Source organism: Amyelois transitella, chromosome Z (assembly GCF_032362555.1).
Source record: "Amyelois transitella isolate CPQ chromosome Z, ilAmyTran1.1, whole genome shotgun sequence".
Lineage (NCBI taxonomy): Eukaryota > Metazoa > Arthropoda > Insecta > Lepidoptera > Pyralidae > Amyelois > Amyelois transitella.
The window spans coordinates 8,092,195-8,108,576 of NC_083535.1; the positions used below are offsets into that span (position 1 = coordinate 8,092,195).

General features: G+C 33.3%; 2 protein-coding genes across 3 annotated transcripts; one reads left to right on the top strand and one right to left on the bottom strand.

The window, feature by feature from the left end:
* Window positions 1-1,462: 1,462 nt before the first annotated feature.
* On the bottom strand, window positions 1,463-11,211 carry LOC106134033 (protein disulfide-isomerase A5). The gene is made up of 12 exons (XM_013333981.2): window positions 10,934-11,211; window positions 10,495-10,733; window positions 9,823-10,030; window positions 9,153-9,281; window positions 8,818-8,918; window positions 8,350-8,501; window positions 7,527-7,657; window positions 7,015-7,176; window positions 6,498-6,639; window positions 5,753-5,955; window positions 5,318-5,492; window positions 1,463-5,106 (listed from the first exon to the last, which is right to left on the bottom strand). The coding sequence occupies exons 1-12, from the start codon at window positions 10,955-10,957 to the stop codon at window positions 4,847-4,849; spliced, it is 1,926 nt and encodes a 641-aa protein (XP_013189435.2). The 5' UTR covers window positions 10,958-11,211; the 3' UTR covers window positions 1,463-4,846.
* Window positions 11,212-12,206: 995 nt separating this feature from the next.
* On the top strand, window positions 12,207-15,947 carry LOC106133890 (triosephosphate isomerase). Of its 2 annotated transcripts, none has more exons than XM_013333743.2 (6): window positions 12,207-12,362; window positions 13,593-13,722; window positions 13,989-14,100; window positions 14,200-14,309; window positions 14,413-14,619; window positions 14,956-15,947. In XM_013333743.2, the coding sequence occupies exons 2-6, from the start codon at window positions 13,612-13,614 to the stop codon at window positions 15,160-15,162; spliced, it is 747 nt and encodes a 248-aa protein (XP_013189197.1). In that variant the 5' UTR covers window positions 12,207-12,362; window positions 13,593-13,611; the 3' UTR covers window positions 15,163-15,947. The 2 variants fall into 2 exon arrangements, with proteins under 2 accessions (XP_013189197.1, XP_060809584.1); XM_060953601.1 differs by having other exon boundaries at window positions 12,219-12,362; window positions 13,598-13,722.
* The last annotated feature ends 435 nt before the right edge of the window (window positions 15,948-16,382 follow it).

Sequence of the window (16,382 nt, forward strand, 5' to 3'; positions counted from 1 at the left end):
AAATATACAAAGAAATACAATCGATTCATCCGTTTAGGAGAAACGATACGATGACACAGACAGACACGTTAAAGTTGTACCTAACTCCTCGTATTTTTTCCGAAGTTAAAACGCCCACAGATGAATTATATATATAAGAAGGTACCTACTTATAGTTGTTTAGTTGCGGCCACTAGTTGAAATTCACACTAACCATACCAGTTCATACGTAACAATGGGTCAGTAAGGCGAACAGGAAGATTTAATAACCATGTACAAACCGACCATGCGATTTTGCCGTTTCATTCTTGTATAACCGTGGTGGCTTATAAATACGATTCCAATTAATTCGATTGCGTAGAACTTCTTCGCATCAAATGTTAATGTAAGAAAAAATCATTCACATTTATCTGCGCTCTACTTTTCAGGCCACTGCGAAAAAAAAGGTTTTAGGTATGCATGAGAGACTGTGCGTGCAGGACAGGACTGAGGACTTATAGGAGACGAAAAACAAAGGGCCATTTAATCCGACATGACCAATGTTTCAGGACAATAGTAAATAGGTTTGTTTATATAAAAATAGGAAAAATTGGTAGAAAGAGGGAAAGAGAAAGACCAAGAATAACTATTTTGATCATTGACTTATTATATTACTTGAACAAATAAAGGAAACAGTAAATATCAACTTACCATACAAATAAAAATAGCAGAGAAAAGAGATGAATGGACGATGCTCAAGAGTAAGCTCTTTTTATGAAGTTAATAAGGTGCATTAGGTATAATAGTTGCTATTATCAGTAAGTGTATTTAAAGTAGAAAGCTAATCTTAGGACAGTGAACCTGTTTCCAGTCAGGAACTACATATCGGAAGTGACGTAGTAATGTCGGACTAACCTGTTCCTAGAGTAGGCATTTCGCACAGCAGGCAAGTTATAGCGTCTACACTACAATCTCGTCGATAAGCAACAAAATTGCATGGAAAATCCCCCTCCTGCTTGCGCTTTTATTAGTACCTAGTAAGTACGTATTAGTTTTCACAGCACTATTCTCTCAGTGGTATAGTTTTGGATCTACCACACCACCAGGTGTATGGCAGATGAAATGGTATGGTAGTTCCTCAGTAGAAATGAGCATCCTTGCGGCAACTTGGTTGCAACCTTCCTATTTGCAAAGTAAATCGGTGGGAAAATTGCAACCAAAACTCGTACCTATTTAGGTAAATAATTCAAAATTGCAACCAAAACTCGTACCTATTTAAATAATTCTCAATAGTGAACTATTGAGAATTATTTAAATAGGTACGAGTTTCTCAATATATTTTTTCGTTTTACTTTAGGTCATCATTCAAAATACATCAAATTATTTTGAGGATTACAATACAATATATTACGTAAGGATTAAAAACAAAATTATATCTATATATTGTTTCGATAAAACTTGTAAATATTATTGTAAAAAAACATTTAATGTTAAAACTTTATTGTTGAAATATCAATTTGTTTCAGATGCAATAACATCAAACATGCATACATTCAGATTACATCGATGAACTTTAAAAATATTACTTATACAAAATGATCTCTGCACAACTTGTTCACAGCTCAGATTTCTGAAATTGGAAAAGTAACTTAATATTATATGATAGACGGTAGATTAAGTGATGAGATGCTAAATTTAGAAGTGATAACAGAAAGTCGGTTTGATTAAAATTTAAATTGGAAATGGTGTATTGTAATTACAACTGACATCTTAATAAATTATTGACAAGGTTTGTAAAATATAACCCAAAAAACTAAATTGAAATAGCTTCATCCGTTTGTGAGCTAAGATGACACAGACAGACAGACACGTCAAACTTATAACACCCCTCTTATTGCATAGGGCGTTAAAAATTTACTGTGTATGATTGTAACAACTACCGAGATTCGCCTGAAAAGTTTTCATATAAGAAAGAAGTGCCGAGTGGAAATATATTCACATAGACGAAAAAATAAAATTTGGTACTAAAGAAAGACGAAAAATAGAAAATTAAAATGTGAATGAATTCATAATGTGACTGCCTCTTGTCTACATAAAGCATACAAAGGTATTATTGTTACCACAATCTCATGCGCCGAATTTCGTTACTTTAATGAGTACCTACAAATCTTTCGTAATACGAGACGACACAAACTATAATAGATTTCGTTTTATATCGCTGTGCGAAGCCCTAGATAATGAGACACACATAATTTCAATGATACAACGACGTTATTGTCCATGCAATAATGTACTTTAAAACCTAATAATTATCATTAATTAAAAAAGAATAAGATATTATAAATCTACAAAGCAATAACTAATGAGACATTTTAAACATAATGGCTTCCGCCCGGAGCTATACCCATGTAAACATTTCAAGGACAAAAGCTAGATTATAGTAAACTGTGGATAAAAAAGAAACAAAATTTAATCAAATCTTCAGGGATAGCTTAAAACTACCAAAAGTACTTATGAAGTTAGTTTTGATTCTGGAATACAGAAATTTATCTACATTTAAACTACAGAGAGGAATACAAAATAAATATTTCATGATAAGTAACATAAGTTTATCAATGTAAATATTAAAATATTTCTTAACATACATACAGAGGTTATGAGTTAATATTATCAACTATAAAATTACAGAAAGGTGTTAACATTTGTAAAGAAGTCTCACATAATATATCATTTTAATTAAATGCAATAACAATACAGTATATATAATTGAATAGTTGTACATAGATCAGTCGGTACCTATATACAAGGTCCTTTAGAAACTGCACAATCGTCGCATTTCCTGTTCCGAAGCAGATTCACTGTAAAAACACGTTTATTAAGTACATCAGCTATGAAAATGCTCAATGTCTACCATACAACAGTAAAATTGTACATGTATATTAAATATAATATAGATAATTATCTCATTACGTACTAGTAAAGCGTTCGCATTACATGGATTCACTAAACAAGTATAGATTAGAGAAATGCAAAGATTAACCCTTGTAATTGAAGATGATTATATCGATTTTTCTGTAATAATTGAATCACCCTATAGAATTCGGAATAATATAAGACTAAAGAAGTGGTAAGTACTAGTGAATGTGAGGGCGCAGGTAATAACTAACAAACCACCATAGATAAACCAATATGTGCGATGTAAGAAGTTTCTATTGTATTTTAATATTCCGATTTCTATGATCAATTTTAAAGAAACAAGTTTTAATCGACAATTATCAAAATGACTAAAATAAAAAAAATCACGGAATGATTAAATAAGTAACGATAAAGTTTTGATAATTTCTCCATATTACTTTTGTTAATCAGACCTAACGTAGGCTAAACATAGTTGTTAAACCACACTAAAACAATAATGTAAATTATTTCTACAGATATAATTAACAAATACAGTACAACAATTTAGATCCACTAATTAGTAATATCAAGATAGATATGTCTACTTTGCAAATTATATTGTTTACAGAATTTTTACTTGTTTACTTTTAAATATGTTTATTAATGTACTTAAGAGGGAGCTACAACACAAGGTTCTATGTCTGTAGGCGATAGAAGCTTAATTACAATTTATTTGGGAAGGCATACTATATCTTTGTAATTGTATACATATCCTTATATTATTTTGTTAAATTCAAGGCTCTCCTATAGGCTATAAGAATATTTTAAGATGCAATATAGATATCGCAATGTGTTTAATATAAGCCTTTGAAAATTACAATATTTTAAGCAAAAACTATATTTTTAATAAGGCAGACGGGTTAGAATATTTGTTTAATTGAATTTACGCGATTTTGAAGGCATTTTTTGTATTCAAGTTGTACACTAGGTCCTTTTTGTCTGTTTTGTTTAGACATTACCTATACTCCTAAAATACGCTATTTGATTACAGAATATTGTGATAAATAGTTCATTAGAGTTCCAATAATGTCAATTAATTTTATAACTTAAACATTTATGATACGTATAAACCAGTCGACATGTCCTCTTTCTTTTCATATAACTCTGATTCTGCATTAGGTATTTCAAATTGCAATAGGTGAATCCGAACCAACTAAACTACTAGGCGTATGACTGCTCGTTGTGTGAACCCGCTTACTTACAAATAGTTTGATGCAGCGTGCCCTTACGGAATTTATTAATATTATTTCTGTGACCAAAATAAAAAAAATAAATTGTACAAGCTGTTTTTGCATCATTCATTGCTAAATTGAATAACTTGGTGCTGACATTATAGGGTAGGCAAATTTATCAAATTTCGTTCAAAAAATTTCAACAGTTATAATAATATCCTAATGTATATTGTCATAAATATTTAAAAGAGATCAAATATATTTTAACTAGATATACTTACTACATAATTGTGTATAAAAATAAAAATATAATTATCATTTTTACATAAACATAGGTAGAATTATTGTAACGTCTTAATTAGGAACTAATTGTAAGAATAAAATTGATTGCAAATTATTGTTTCCAAATTATTAAAATTATATTTTAAGAAGCGACTAAAATTTACAAATAATTGCTTGATTGAAAAATATTGTCAATGCACAAAATTACATAGGACTAAATTTATCATACATAATGAACCACTAAAATATGATAAAAAAACTATATTAAATCGAAAAACTAAATGGACCATAAACTAATTGCATGTTAACATACAAAATAAGATGTGATGAAAAGAGAAGAAAAATAACCACATTGATGATAGTTTCGATCTTTGTTAAAAGGCGTACCTCGGGCTCCTCTCCAGAGAAACCTCACCAGGTTTAACAAACCGGGACTAACGCCAGGAGGGAGTCGATACAATAACAATCTACCAAGAACATCACAACTCATCTTTAACCTTCGCATGTTGCTTGCAGAACGTAAGCATGTCCTCATAAGATCTGTCGCCGGTGTAGTCCGCTAAGATCTTGCCCTTGGAGAATATTTTGAAGGTAGGCAGAGTCTCGACGCCGGCTATATCGGCGACCTTGGGATTCTCCGAGGCTTCGACCGCAATCGCAGCGACCGGGGCGTTCTCAGTTTTGAGGGTAGAAGCTAGTTTGCTGAATGCTGGTTTCGCCGTCACGCAATGGCCGCACCCTATAATAATATACATATATTTTACTCAACCAGGGCACATTCTAAATAAAAACAGGACCTCTCCATCTCTTTGCCACGGATGTCATAAAAGACGACGAAAAGTACATATGTATTTATCCATGGGGACAAGAGGAGTTTCTTTAGACTACCTATTGGTTGACATATTTTATACATAATTTTCTCTTTATTGAAAGTGTAAATAAAAACTTACACGTAGCATAGAACATGACGAACGTGGGCTTGTCGGAAGCTATAATTTGTTCGAAATCGGCGTCAGTTGATAAAACCACATTTACTCCAAATCCGGCTTCCGTACTTGACTTGGCCGCTTGCTTGGTTTGGTGCTGGTCACCTTGGCTGTGGATGAACGATACGAAGTCGGATTCCTGCCAAAAAAAAAATCGATATATTATAAGATTATATATAAAATGTACAAACGTACCTGCATTTGACGTATCACACCAAATTCATACAGAAAAATATATACTTAAATCAAGCTTAGAACGATGGTTTATGTGGTTCTGGTATCAAACTTAGCGTCGTGGAAGTACTATGATATACAGACTGCTAGACAGTGGTCGTAGTGGACCTTAGTCTTGGAAATGATTATGATTTATGTAGGTTTTAAAAGATAATTTTCATTCACCTTACGCCCTCCTGAATAATCTTTGACCGCCTTATCAAAGTAGCTGAAGTACTTAATAGTGGGGTAGCCCTTTACGTCGTAGTTGGCGCATAGATCCTGGTGCGCTGTGCAATCCACCGCGCCAAAAGCTACCATTAGTTCATCGGCGAACTGTTCCGCTGCCTTCACGAACTCTGGTTTTGTACTTTTGCAGTGTCCGCACCCTGGGATATAACGAACAAGTAAACGGAAGTTGTACATTGATTGACTTAAACTTAGATAATGTTAGTGTTGCCGTACTTTTCACACCCCATATGGATACAAATAAGCATGATATTGAGCTTGGTTTGTGTCGTGGGTCTGATGAAAACAAAATCAAGAAAATGAGCAAAATACTCAGAAAAACAGATATATCTGGAATACCGAAGCAAGACTATTTGTCTATAGTGGAAGGATGTTTTCCACTATAAATTATAAGCAACGTATTAAATGATCTATGTGCTTCATTATGCTTTAGGTGCTTGTATCGAGTTCGCCTTTTCTGGACACGCTGTCTGTGACCACGGACCCGGACTGGGTAAATCAATTTCAATCATTTTCTTCTACCGTCTGTCTGTTTGCGATTCAACGTGGATCTCTGGTACAAAGCTTCATCTTCTTCAATTTTAAAGCCACGACGCTCAAAGGAAATCAAACGAACATGATGAGGGCAGGTTCCCTAACATCGCAGCGTTGATCAGGCACTTTGGCAAACTTTAAAACTTACAGGGAGCATAGAACATGACGAGTGCATGCTTGATCTTGCGGAGGGTGTTCCGGAAGGTCGCGGCGTCGAGGTGGCGCACGGCCGACTCCTCCTCGGCCCAGGGCTTCTCCGGCGGCGGCGGCGGTGGCGGCTCTTGTGGGTCCTGCACCAAAATTATTACTTATAAGTATATTTATAAGAAAATAACTAACACAATCTTCGATTTCATAAGGCTTATAAACTTGGGATTCTTCTTTTAGGCGATGGGCTAACAACCTGCCACTAATTGAATCTCAATTCAAAACTCAATACAAAACAAATACTCTTAATGTGGCCCATCAGTATATTCAAGACTGTTAGCTCTGTCTGCCCCGCAAGGGTAATAGACGTGACTATATATATAAATGTATGGTATGTATGTATCTTCGATTCTGTAGAAGAACTTGAAAGTTTACTCTCCTTGATATGTGTTTTTATAATGGAATGAAAGTATGTGTTAAACTATATTTATTGATAAAACGTTACGTATGTCTCTTACCTTAATAAAACTAATAATCTGTGCTTCCTGTCTGGCATGGCCGGCGTCAAACTTGTATTCGCCTTTGCTAAAATATTTCAACGTGGGATATCCCTTCACGCCGTATTGCGAAGCCAAATCTGGTTCTTTTGTTGCATCCACAGCTGCTAGTATACCGTTAATCTAAAAAAAAATATGAATGACCAAAATTATCGTCATATTTCAGGTCCCGTTCACTCCTTAAATTTTTTAAGGGATATTTTGGTCTTGTACCAGAAGGTTCAGCTATTCAGTCATGGGAGTAATGAATCCTAGACACGAGAAAACGACTCAGCAGTTCAAAGAATCTGTTCGGTTTTTTTTCTCAAACATTATTTTGTTGAGTTAAATTTAGGTAAGTTAAATTATTTCATAATCATTGAATAACCAAAAGTAAATGCATGATGAAAAATCTTCCAATTAATTATAATAAAACTGCAGAAGTAACACCGTAAATTTAATAAATTAATTTCATGTAGGTGGCTTTATATTACCTTTTCAGCCTTAATTTTAGTCGCCGCCTTTTCGAATTCCGGCTTTATACGTTTGCAATGACCGCACCAAGGCGCGTAAAACACTACTAATGCGTGGTCCGCTTTTGATAATACACTTTCGAAATTATCCGCTATAAAATAAAAAAATATATTATTAGAAAGAAGTTTGTTGCATAAATGTGTGTAATATTGGGAATGGTGTGCAACCAGTATAAAGTGGCTGTACCTATAACGACGATTCCAAAACACAGTTTAGCTATAATTTATTAATAACTTAACATAATAGTACTTTTATAACACAGTAGAAATATGCGTCATTTATTTAGATTTTAATACTAGAAACCCACAGGGGATAAAAGTGACGTTTTCGATTAAAATTATATTTACCCTTTGAAATAAGTTTTGTCAGTATTCTTACAAATCGCATTGTAGATTATATTAAATAAATAAAATACAAGTCCGGTGCTAAATTCATTTTCACATTTTTCCACTAAACAAATATTTTCTTTAAACCATCAAATGGACAAAGTCAAAAGATTTCAAAATGACATATAAAGATTTGATGTTTATTAAATAAAAAATAAATACTCGGAAGATCCTCTTTTGGGTATTTCTTTTTTAATTAGGTACAATCATATGATTCGCAACATACGTATCAATAACTTTGAAAATTTATAACCATGTCGTCATACCTCGACATAATGTTTATTTGATATAAATCATCATAATAACCACTTTAATCAGACCCTCTATTATATTTTGTTTGATTGTGTAGTTCACATTTTACCTAACAAAACTTTCTTATAACACAATTGTAACAAACCATTTAAATGTATGACATCAGAATCTTTTGACCAGCTCTCATCAACAGTTTCCTGTTTCTTTTGTTGCAGTTGTGAAGTCGGGTCTCTCATGAAATCTACAATTGACTGCTTTTTGTTGTCTCCATTGTACGGGAATTTATATTGGCCTTTTCTGCAAGAACACCATATCAAATTAAGATATGTATGAATGACTTATTATAGAATTATTAAAAGTAGGTTAAGACCTACTAAAACATAAGATATAGAAGTCTATGTAGGAAATAAGATTCCTACATAGACTTCTATATCTTATGTTTTTATCATAAAAGTACATCTTAAAAGTAAAATAAAAATGTTAATTTAAAAATACTTTGAATATTTTTATTTAATTTTATTTATTTAATTTTATTGCAATAATGCAATTTGGTACTGTGTATATTTATTAAAAAAAAACGCTTAACACCTTGATTAACTTTTTGTGCACTTACTCATAATACAAAAGAGTAGGGAATCCAGTGATATTGTAAAGATATCTGATCTTAGAGTTGCCTGGTTTTGCTACGTCGATTGCCGCTAATAATGCATCACCCTGAAATGAATGCAAGAAATGTTAATAAAAACACTATATTGCATTAAACACATTTCAGAAGTAGAACTTTTTTTATTTTATAAAACATACACAATACAATCTAGCCTTATTGTGTAACTGATATTAATATGCAACAAAGATTTAGTTTATTTAAAAAATAAAAGATGTATCCAAGTGTCAAAATCAATTATTATTGCTTGATAAGTGTTTAATTAGTATAAGAAAAATATTTACCTTTAATTCAGCCGCCGCAAGCACATACTCTGGTTTCAATTGCTTGCAGTAGCCACACCAAGGGGCGTAGAACATTATTAGCGACTTTTTATAAGCAGCAGCTCCTCTTTTCAAAAATTTTGATAAAGCCTGTGAAAACAGAAATAAAAATCTGCACATATAAATTTCGCAAAGCCTAAACCTAATTTAACACATTTCAATAAAAAGTAGGTACATTTGCTGTTACCAAAACAAAAATTTAACTTAGGCAATGTTTCGAGAAACTGTTTCCAAATATATATTTCATGCATATTAGCAGAATACTTAAATCGTTGAACTAGTATAACCAAGAGACTATAAACAATTTCTTATCATAACTGTATTTGACTTTCCATGAAAATGTGATTATGCACACCAATTCACTCTCATTAAGAGCATTTTATTAGATAAGAGCCCAAGCATATTAATATATTGTTCCGGCCTTGCATAACCTCCATTCTAAATTACATATTAATTATGTATTGTTATTCAAGTATTTTGGCTGTGAAAGTGTAATAGGCAGACAGACTTGCATTTATAGTATCATGTATTTATAGAAATAAGTATCTGGATGTACAAACACTAACATACCTTCAGCTAGCTTTATGCTATGAATGCTTTAATTAATTGTTCTAAGTTAATATTAATTTACCTCCCCATCTTGAAGATGAAATATGTCAGTGGCTGTGGGGTCCTCTTCCCAAGGCAAATCACCTGTTGGGTCTCTGAGGAAGTTAGTCATGGAGTTCACAGTCTCAGCTCGGTCATAATCCTTGTGGAAGTCACCATCTTTATAATGCTTCAGCAAATAAGGTTTATCTAATGGGATCTTGATTTTCTTGCATAGTTTTTTACCCTCACTGGAATTTTGTTATTTATGTTAGCATTGTTGAAATTTCACCTAAATTAAGATATGGTAAACACAAACAAACCATTCTTTATGTAAGACTTCATATCATGCATTTAGACAAAACTAACTCAATGAGAGTAGTGCCTATAATGGTATTTACATACATACATATGTATGTATCACGTCTATATTCCTTGCGGGGTAGACAGAGCCAACAGTCTTGAAAAGACTGAATGGCCACGTTCAGATATTTGGCTTAATGATAGAATTGAGATTCAAATAGTGACAGGTTGCTAGCCCATTGCCTTATAAAAGGATTCCAAGTTTGTAGGACTATCACTTAGGCCCCCTTTACGACATCTATGGGAAAGAGATGGAGTGGTTCTATTCTTTTTTGTATTGGTGCCGGGAACCACATGGCACAATGGTATTTCAATACTTTTATTATGAATAGATATATCAACTGTATTTTACCTGCTATTGCACTCCAGATGGACCAAGGTTGCCTGTCCCTTCATTATATCAGCTGTTTCCCGAAACACATCCAGTATGTTCTGTGATGCCTTCGGCGCATTAACATATAACATCAACACATTTGTCTTAGTCCTCAACAATTTTTTATATTCTTTAAGATCAACAATGCCGGTTACGACAGACGTTTTCTGTTTTTTGGCACAATTCGATCCATTCATTAAAAATATAAAAAACAGTACCTGAAACAATTTTTCATTGTTATTAGTAAGTCCTTTTCATGTCAATAAATAAATTTGAATCTTTAGTTCCTTTTAAAATTGGATTGTTACAATTGGAACCAGTATTAGTAACCGGTCATTAACCTTAACCTAAGTTTAGTTGCCTGTCTAGCGTATAAAAATTAGCAAACGCGTTGAAAATAAATCGTATACAAAATTACCTCAAAGAATAAGAAATACTTCATGTTTGTTTCGTAAACTTTCCCAAAAGCTGAATAGGAACAATACACGTTATTATTTTATCTGCGTGGGTAACTGGAGTTTCCTTATTAAAATAGTTGAATAAATTTAATACTTTCTTAAAATTTGGCTGTTATAATACCATTATATTTTTTTTAATAAGTTAAACTAGTTTTATTAAGTCTGCGTTTTGTTGGATGAATAATAAATAAAAAATATTTATTTGCAATTTATAAAAGTAGCCACTCAACCGCACTAGGGTTGCCGATCGATATATTCATATCGATAGTTGTGTAAAAGTATCGATAGAATTATTATATTATATATATAATACTATTTCTGCTGACGATTGCAACTAGCTATCGATACTATTGATAATATCGGCTTTTTATGCAGAGAGACATTGTAGTATTCAATACTATAGGCCTATCGATAGGGTATATGATTTTCAAGGTCATCTATCGATTGTAAAACTATCGATAGGCAAAACTAAACCACACTCAACGAACCGATCCATTGTTTGACATTGACAGTTAACTTCTTAACATTGACAAGTAAATTTTTTACTTTTTTATTTAATGTCGTTGACGCCAAGATAAAAGACAATTTTGCCAGATCAGTGGTATAATTTAAAGTGGGTAACAGACAGACGAGCTCTTTATACTGACTTGTTCGTACCACACACATGCGTTTATTTCTATAAAATTGAATTGAAAGATCGGGAGAAATCACAAACGATTAACAGCCTTGTATAAACAGTTTTGAAGCTGGCGTCATATAAAAGAGAGAGAGAGGAAAGAAGAGACACACTTAATTATAACTTCTACCGCTTCCAAAGCGCATGTGTAGAAGAAGCGGCGGAACAAACTACACTGCAGCATTTTCATCGGACGTCAATTTACAAATATAGATCTCTTAAATCTAAATCGTGAACGAATGCACATTGTCTACATTAAAAAACATGAATGAATGTAGAACTATATATGAAGCTAACTCTAAAATGTATTTCTGATCAACATTATTCATTTGCCTTTTTTATTTGATTAGGTACCTACTAAAACAATTGGACTGTACATAATCGTACGTATGTCACCCCTTTACGAGCCTTTTTCAATGTCAGAAAGGTCACAGCTCATAAGCTTGTCCTCTTCGCACTAACAATTATAGACAGCGCAATAACTTCTTCGTGGTTGGCTCATTTTTCTGCTGTTGTAAGAACAACCAATAACGTTTCAGCATAAATCATTGATCTATGATTGACTTTTCGTTCGTTCATCGAGAATCAACCAAGTTAGCTGTGCTCTAATATTTGAGTTGCATTTGCAGTTTGCATTGCACAAACCGCTGAATTTTCACAAGATTTTCATAGGTCAAGTCTAATTCAAGTCCTTGCTGTTGATTCAAATTAATGTAAGTATTAGTAAAACATTCCTATTTTTAATTTTAAATTTATGATATTCAGACAGACATAATTTTAAAGATATTCAATGTCTAGTCGTTCTCATGAAAATAACTAATTTTATAAAAAAAATATATGTTTATGTAACTAGCCCATTTATTTTTTCCAAATGACCAAACCTAAAATGGAGAAAATCGTAGCGTACTTTTAAATTTGCCTCACAGCTAAGGTTGAAAAATCACCGTCGCCGGCCGGGGCGGGGTATCTACCTACGTGCCCCGTAGGTAGTAAGTAGAAGTAGGTACAACCCAGACGAATAACTTGCGTCAAGTTTTTGACTTCTTATTTGGTTGGCTTGAAAATATACCTACTATTTTAATGGTCTATATTTTAATAAATTGTGTGATATTTAATTATAGAGAACCCTTTTGACAAAGTAGTCAGTCATTAAAGTTTCACTTTTATTTTGACGGTTCTATTCTTTTTACTTTTCCCTTTTTATTTTTCTCACCACCATTCTTTTGGTGAAGGGTCACCGCTGTATCCTCCTTGGGTAGCAGACTAGAGCCCTATGTTCCATGATTAGGAAGTCTTGTATTTTAAAAATTGAGTTTTTACGCTGATGTTCAGTGTTAATGCTGAATTTCCCCACAGAATTGATCCCAAAATTCAAGAATTACTTAAAACTGTTTAAGTACCAATGTATGTCATATATATACCTATATTATGTATGTCATCAAATTGCAAATCTGTATACCTTAGTAGATTTGAGCAATTGGTAATAAGCAAACTGAAAAAATAGAGGCAAGCCTATCAGAGATAAGAGATTCTGTAAAGTCACAGGCGAAAACTCTTGGGGGACACTTATGCCCAGGAAAATATACTAAAGTTTCATCAATTTCTATCAAGCGATAGTTTTGTAAGAACATACGTACATACATATGGTCACGTCTATATCCCTTGCGGGGTAGACAGAGCCAACAGCCTTGAAAAGACTGAATGGCCATGTTCAGCTATTTGGCTTAATGATAGAATTGAGATTCAAATAGTGACAGGTTGCTAATCCATTGCCTAAAAAAGAATCCCAAGTTTGTAAGCCTATCCCTTAGTCGCTTTTCACGACATCCATGGGAAAGAGATGGAGTGGTCCTATTCTTTTTCGTATTGGTGCCGGGAACCACATGGCATTTTTTAAGAAGTAAGAATTAATTTCCTTTTTTTATAAATTTTTGTTTGTGCAGTGCAGTATAAACTTCCGAAATGGGCCGCAAATTCGTTGTTGGAGGAAACTGGAAGATGAATGGGGATAAGAACCAGATCAATGAAATCATAAACAATTTGAAGAAGGGGCCATTAGACCCCAATGTTGAGGTATGGCAACATTTAGACATAACTAGAATTAGAATAAGAACTAGATGAATGTGTGTTACAACAAACTATTTGATTGATACCAAAATAAGTCAGATGATAAGTTATCTATGTGGATGCAAAATATGTATAGATTTTATAAGTGTCTTACTTGTTCAAGATTTTATTAGTTACTCGTTATCAAAGCCGCATATTTTTGTGATTTCCATAATCTATTTAATAACAAATTTATAATATCTGTTTACATTATTTTTATTGCCTCAATTTAGGTGGTGTTGGGAATTCCGGCTATCTACCTCGCTTACGTCAAAAGCATTGTACCTGAAAACATCGGAGTGGCTGCACAGAACTGTTGGAAAGTAGCCAAGGGTGCATTTACTGGTACGGTTACATTACCATTTATTGTTAGCAGATACCTAAGTATCAATTCGCAATGATTCTGTTCAAATGTTATTAAATATGACTTTTTTTTTCAAAAAGGTGAAATTTCACCGGCTATGATCAAAGATGTTGGTGCTGACTGGGTTATACTGGGACATTCAGAAAGGAGGACAATTTTCGGAGAAAAAGATGACCTAATTGCTGAAAAGGTAAATTCCTTATTTACTTTACTTACTTTAATTGTAAATAACATTGATATCTGACCTACAATTTTCGATATTCTTTTTTGTTCAACACTCATCAAAATTTCAGGTGACCCACGCTTTAGAAAGTGGTCTGAAAGTGATTGCATGCATTGGAGAGACGCTCGAAGAGAGGGAGGGGGGCAAGACTGAAGAGGTGGTGTTCCGGCAGACCAAGGCTCTTGTTCCAGCCATTGGGGACAAATGGGCCAATGTCGTGCTTGCCTATGAGCCTGTTTGGGCTATCGGCACTGGCAAGACTGCCAGCCCCCAACAGGTATACGAAGAAATAAAAAAAAATTGTTGCAATAATTTGTTAAAGAAGAAAAACTCTGAATAATTAGAGTACTTTAGAAATATACAATTTTATCAGTTTTAAATATAGTTAAGTGATTGAACTCACGATTACTTCTATAATTTCGCGAACTAATTTAAAATAATATCATGAATACGAAAGTAACTTTGTTTTTTTTTCTTACACTATACAGTTAAACTACTAAACCGGAATCTGTAAAATTCTGTTAATAATAGTATAGAGTTAGGAAAAGCACGGTTTTTTTTTCACGCGATGGATAGCTAGTAAATTATAATACAATATTTTTGTTTTCTTTAGGCTCAGGAGGTGCACGCTTCCCTGCGCAACTGGATATCCAGCAATGTGTCCCCCGACATTGCTAGCACGGTGCGCATCCAGTACGGGGGCTCCGTGACTGGCGCCAATGCCAAGGAGCTTGCGGCCTGCCCAGACATCGACGGCTTCCTCGTCGGAGGCGCCAGCCTCAAGCCGGAGTTTGTAGATATCGTGAATGCCACCAAGTAGAAGCTCAACATCTGGTATGAGATGCTGTCGTGGGCCTACAGACAATACCGCGTTTAATTGCAACTCGCGAAGTGTCCCATTTGAAAGGCAATAGTGGGTATCGGAACTGCTAAGTGAACGGAATAACTAAATTTTTAATTATTACATAGTTATAAAACCACTTGAGAATCAATTTCAAGTTTGTCCCTAATGAAATTATTGGAAAACAATTTGTCGCACATTTTCCACTCTATGTGGATATGTGTTGATTATAATCGATATAGCTATTTCGTCGATAATTCATAACATATTATCTGTGTCTATATAAACTCAATTCAAAATATCCATATATAATCACTACTGGACTTAGTATTATGATTAAAGGACACCTTTGCTCTTAGATAAAGTATGTGTCATGTAGGTGAAGTAAGTTACTCATTACGTAAAATAATGTAATAGATATAAATTTAAATGTTCTTGTGTATGCACAATAAGCGAACGACTAATATTTCACTAAGAACATTTTACTTGACAATGTTGTTGTTTGAAAAAAAGAAATATTTTATTCCAGTGTTATTACTATTTTGAAATACTTTATCAGCTCTTACTGCAGCTGTAATCACTGCCGTATTGATAATACGACATGTTTGTATTCCTATTTTTAACCATATTCGGCTCTTTTGCGATTGTTTTATCATAATGTATTTTAATGATGCTTAAATAGGTGCTTCTGTTTTTCTTTTGTTTTTACATTACATATTATCAAACTATTGTTTAAGGATATTAAAATAAACAACCTTATTAAAGCTGTACTTTTATTTTGCGAAAACATATAATACAAAAAATATGAAACATTTATAACATATCCAATAATAATGGTATAGAAGTGATAATATTGATTGAAATATACCCAGTTGGCTATCTACAAATGGGTATATTGAACCGAAAATACCGCTCGCCAACTATGTGCTAACTGTATTTACGGTTGAATTCGAGCAGTATAGTAAACATAATCAACGAAAATCCGTCACCTTTAAACAGTATAACAACAAATATAAAACTTAACAATTTTGGTTACTTTGTTTAAGGGGAAAGTTCAGATAAAACTCTTTGTGACGTGAAACTTAACGTTAAATGTTAACCAGCTGTACCTACATGATTTTTTCCGTCCATGGGTTCTCCCATCCTCCACTATGGAGCTAGTGTGATAGATGGATTTTTTCACGGTATTAACGCGACGT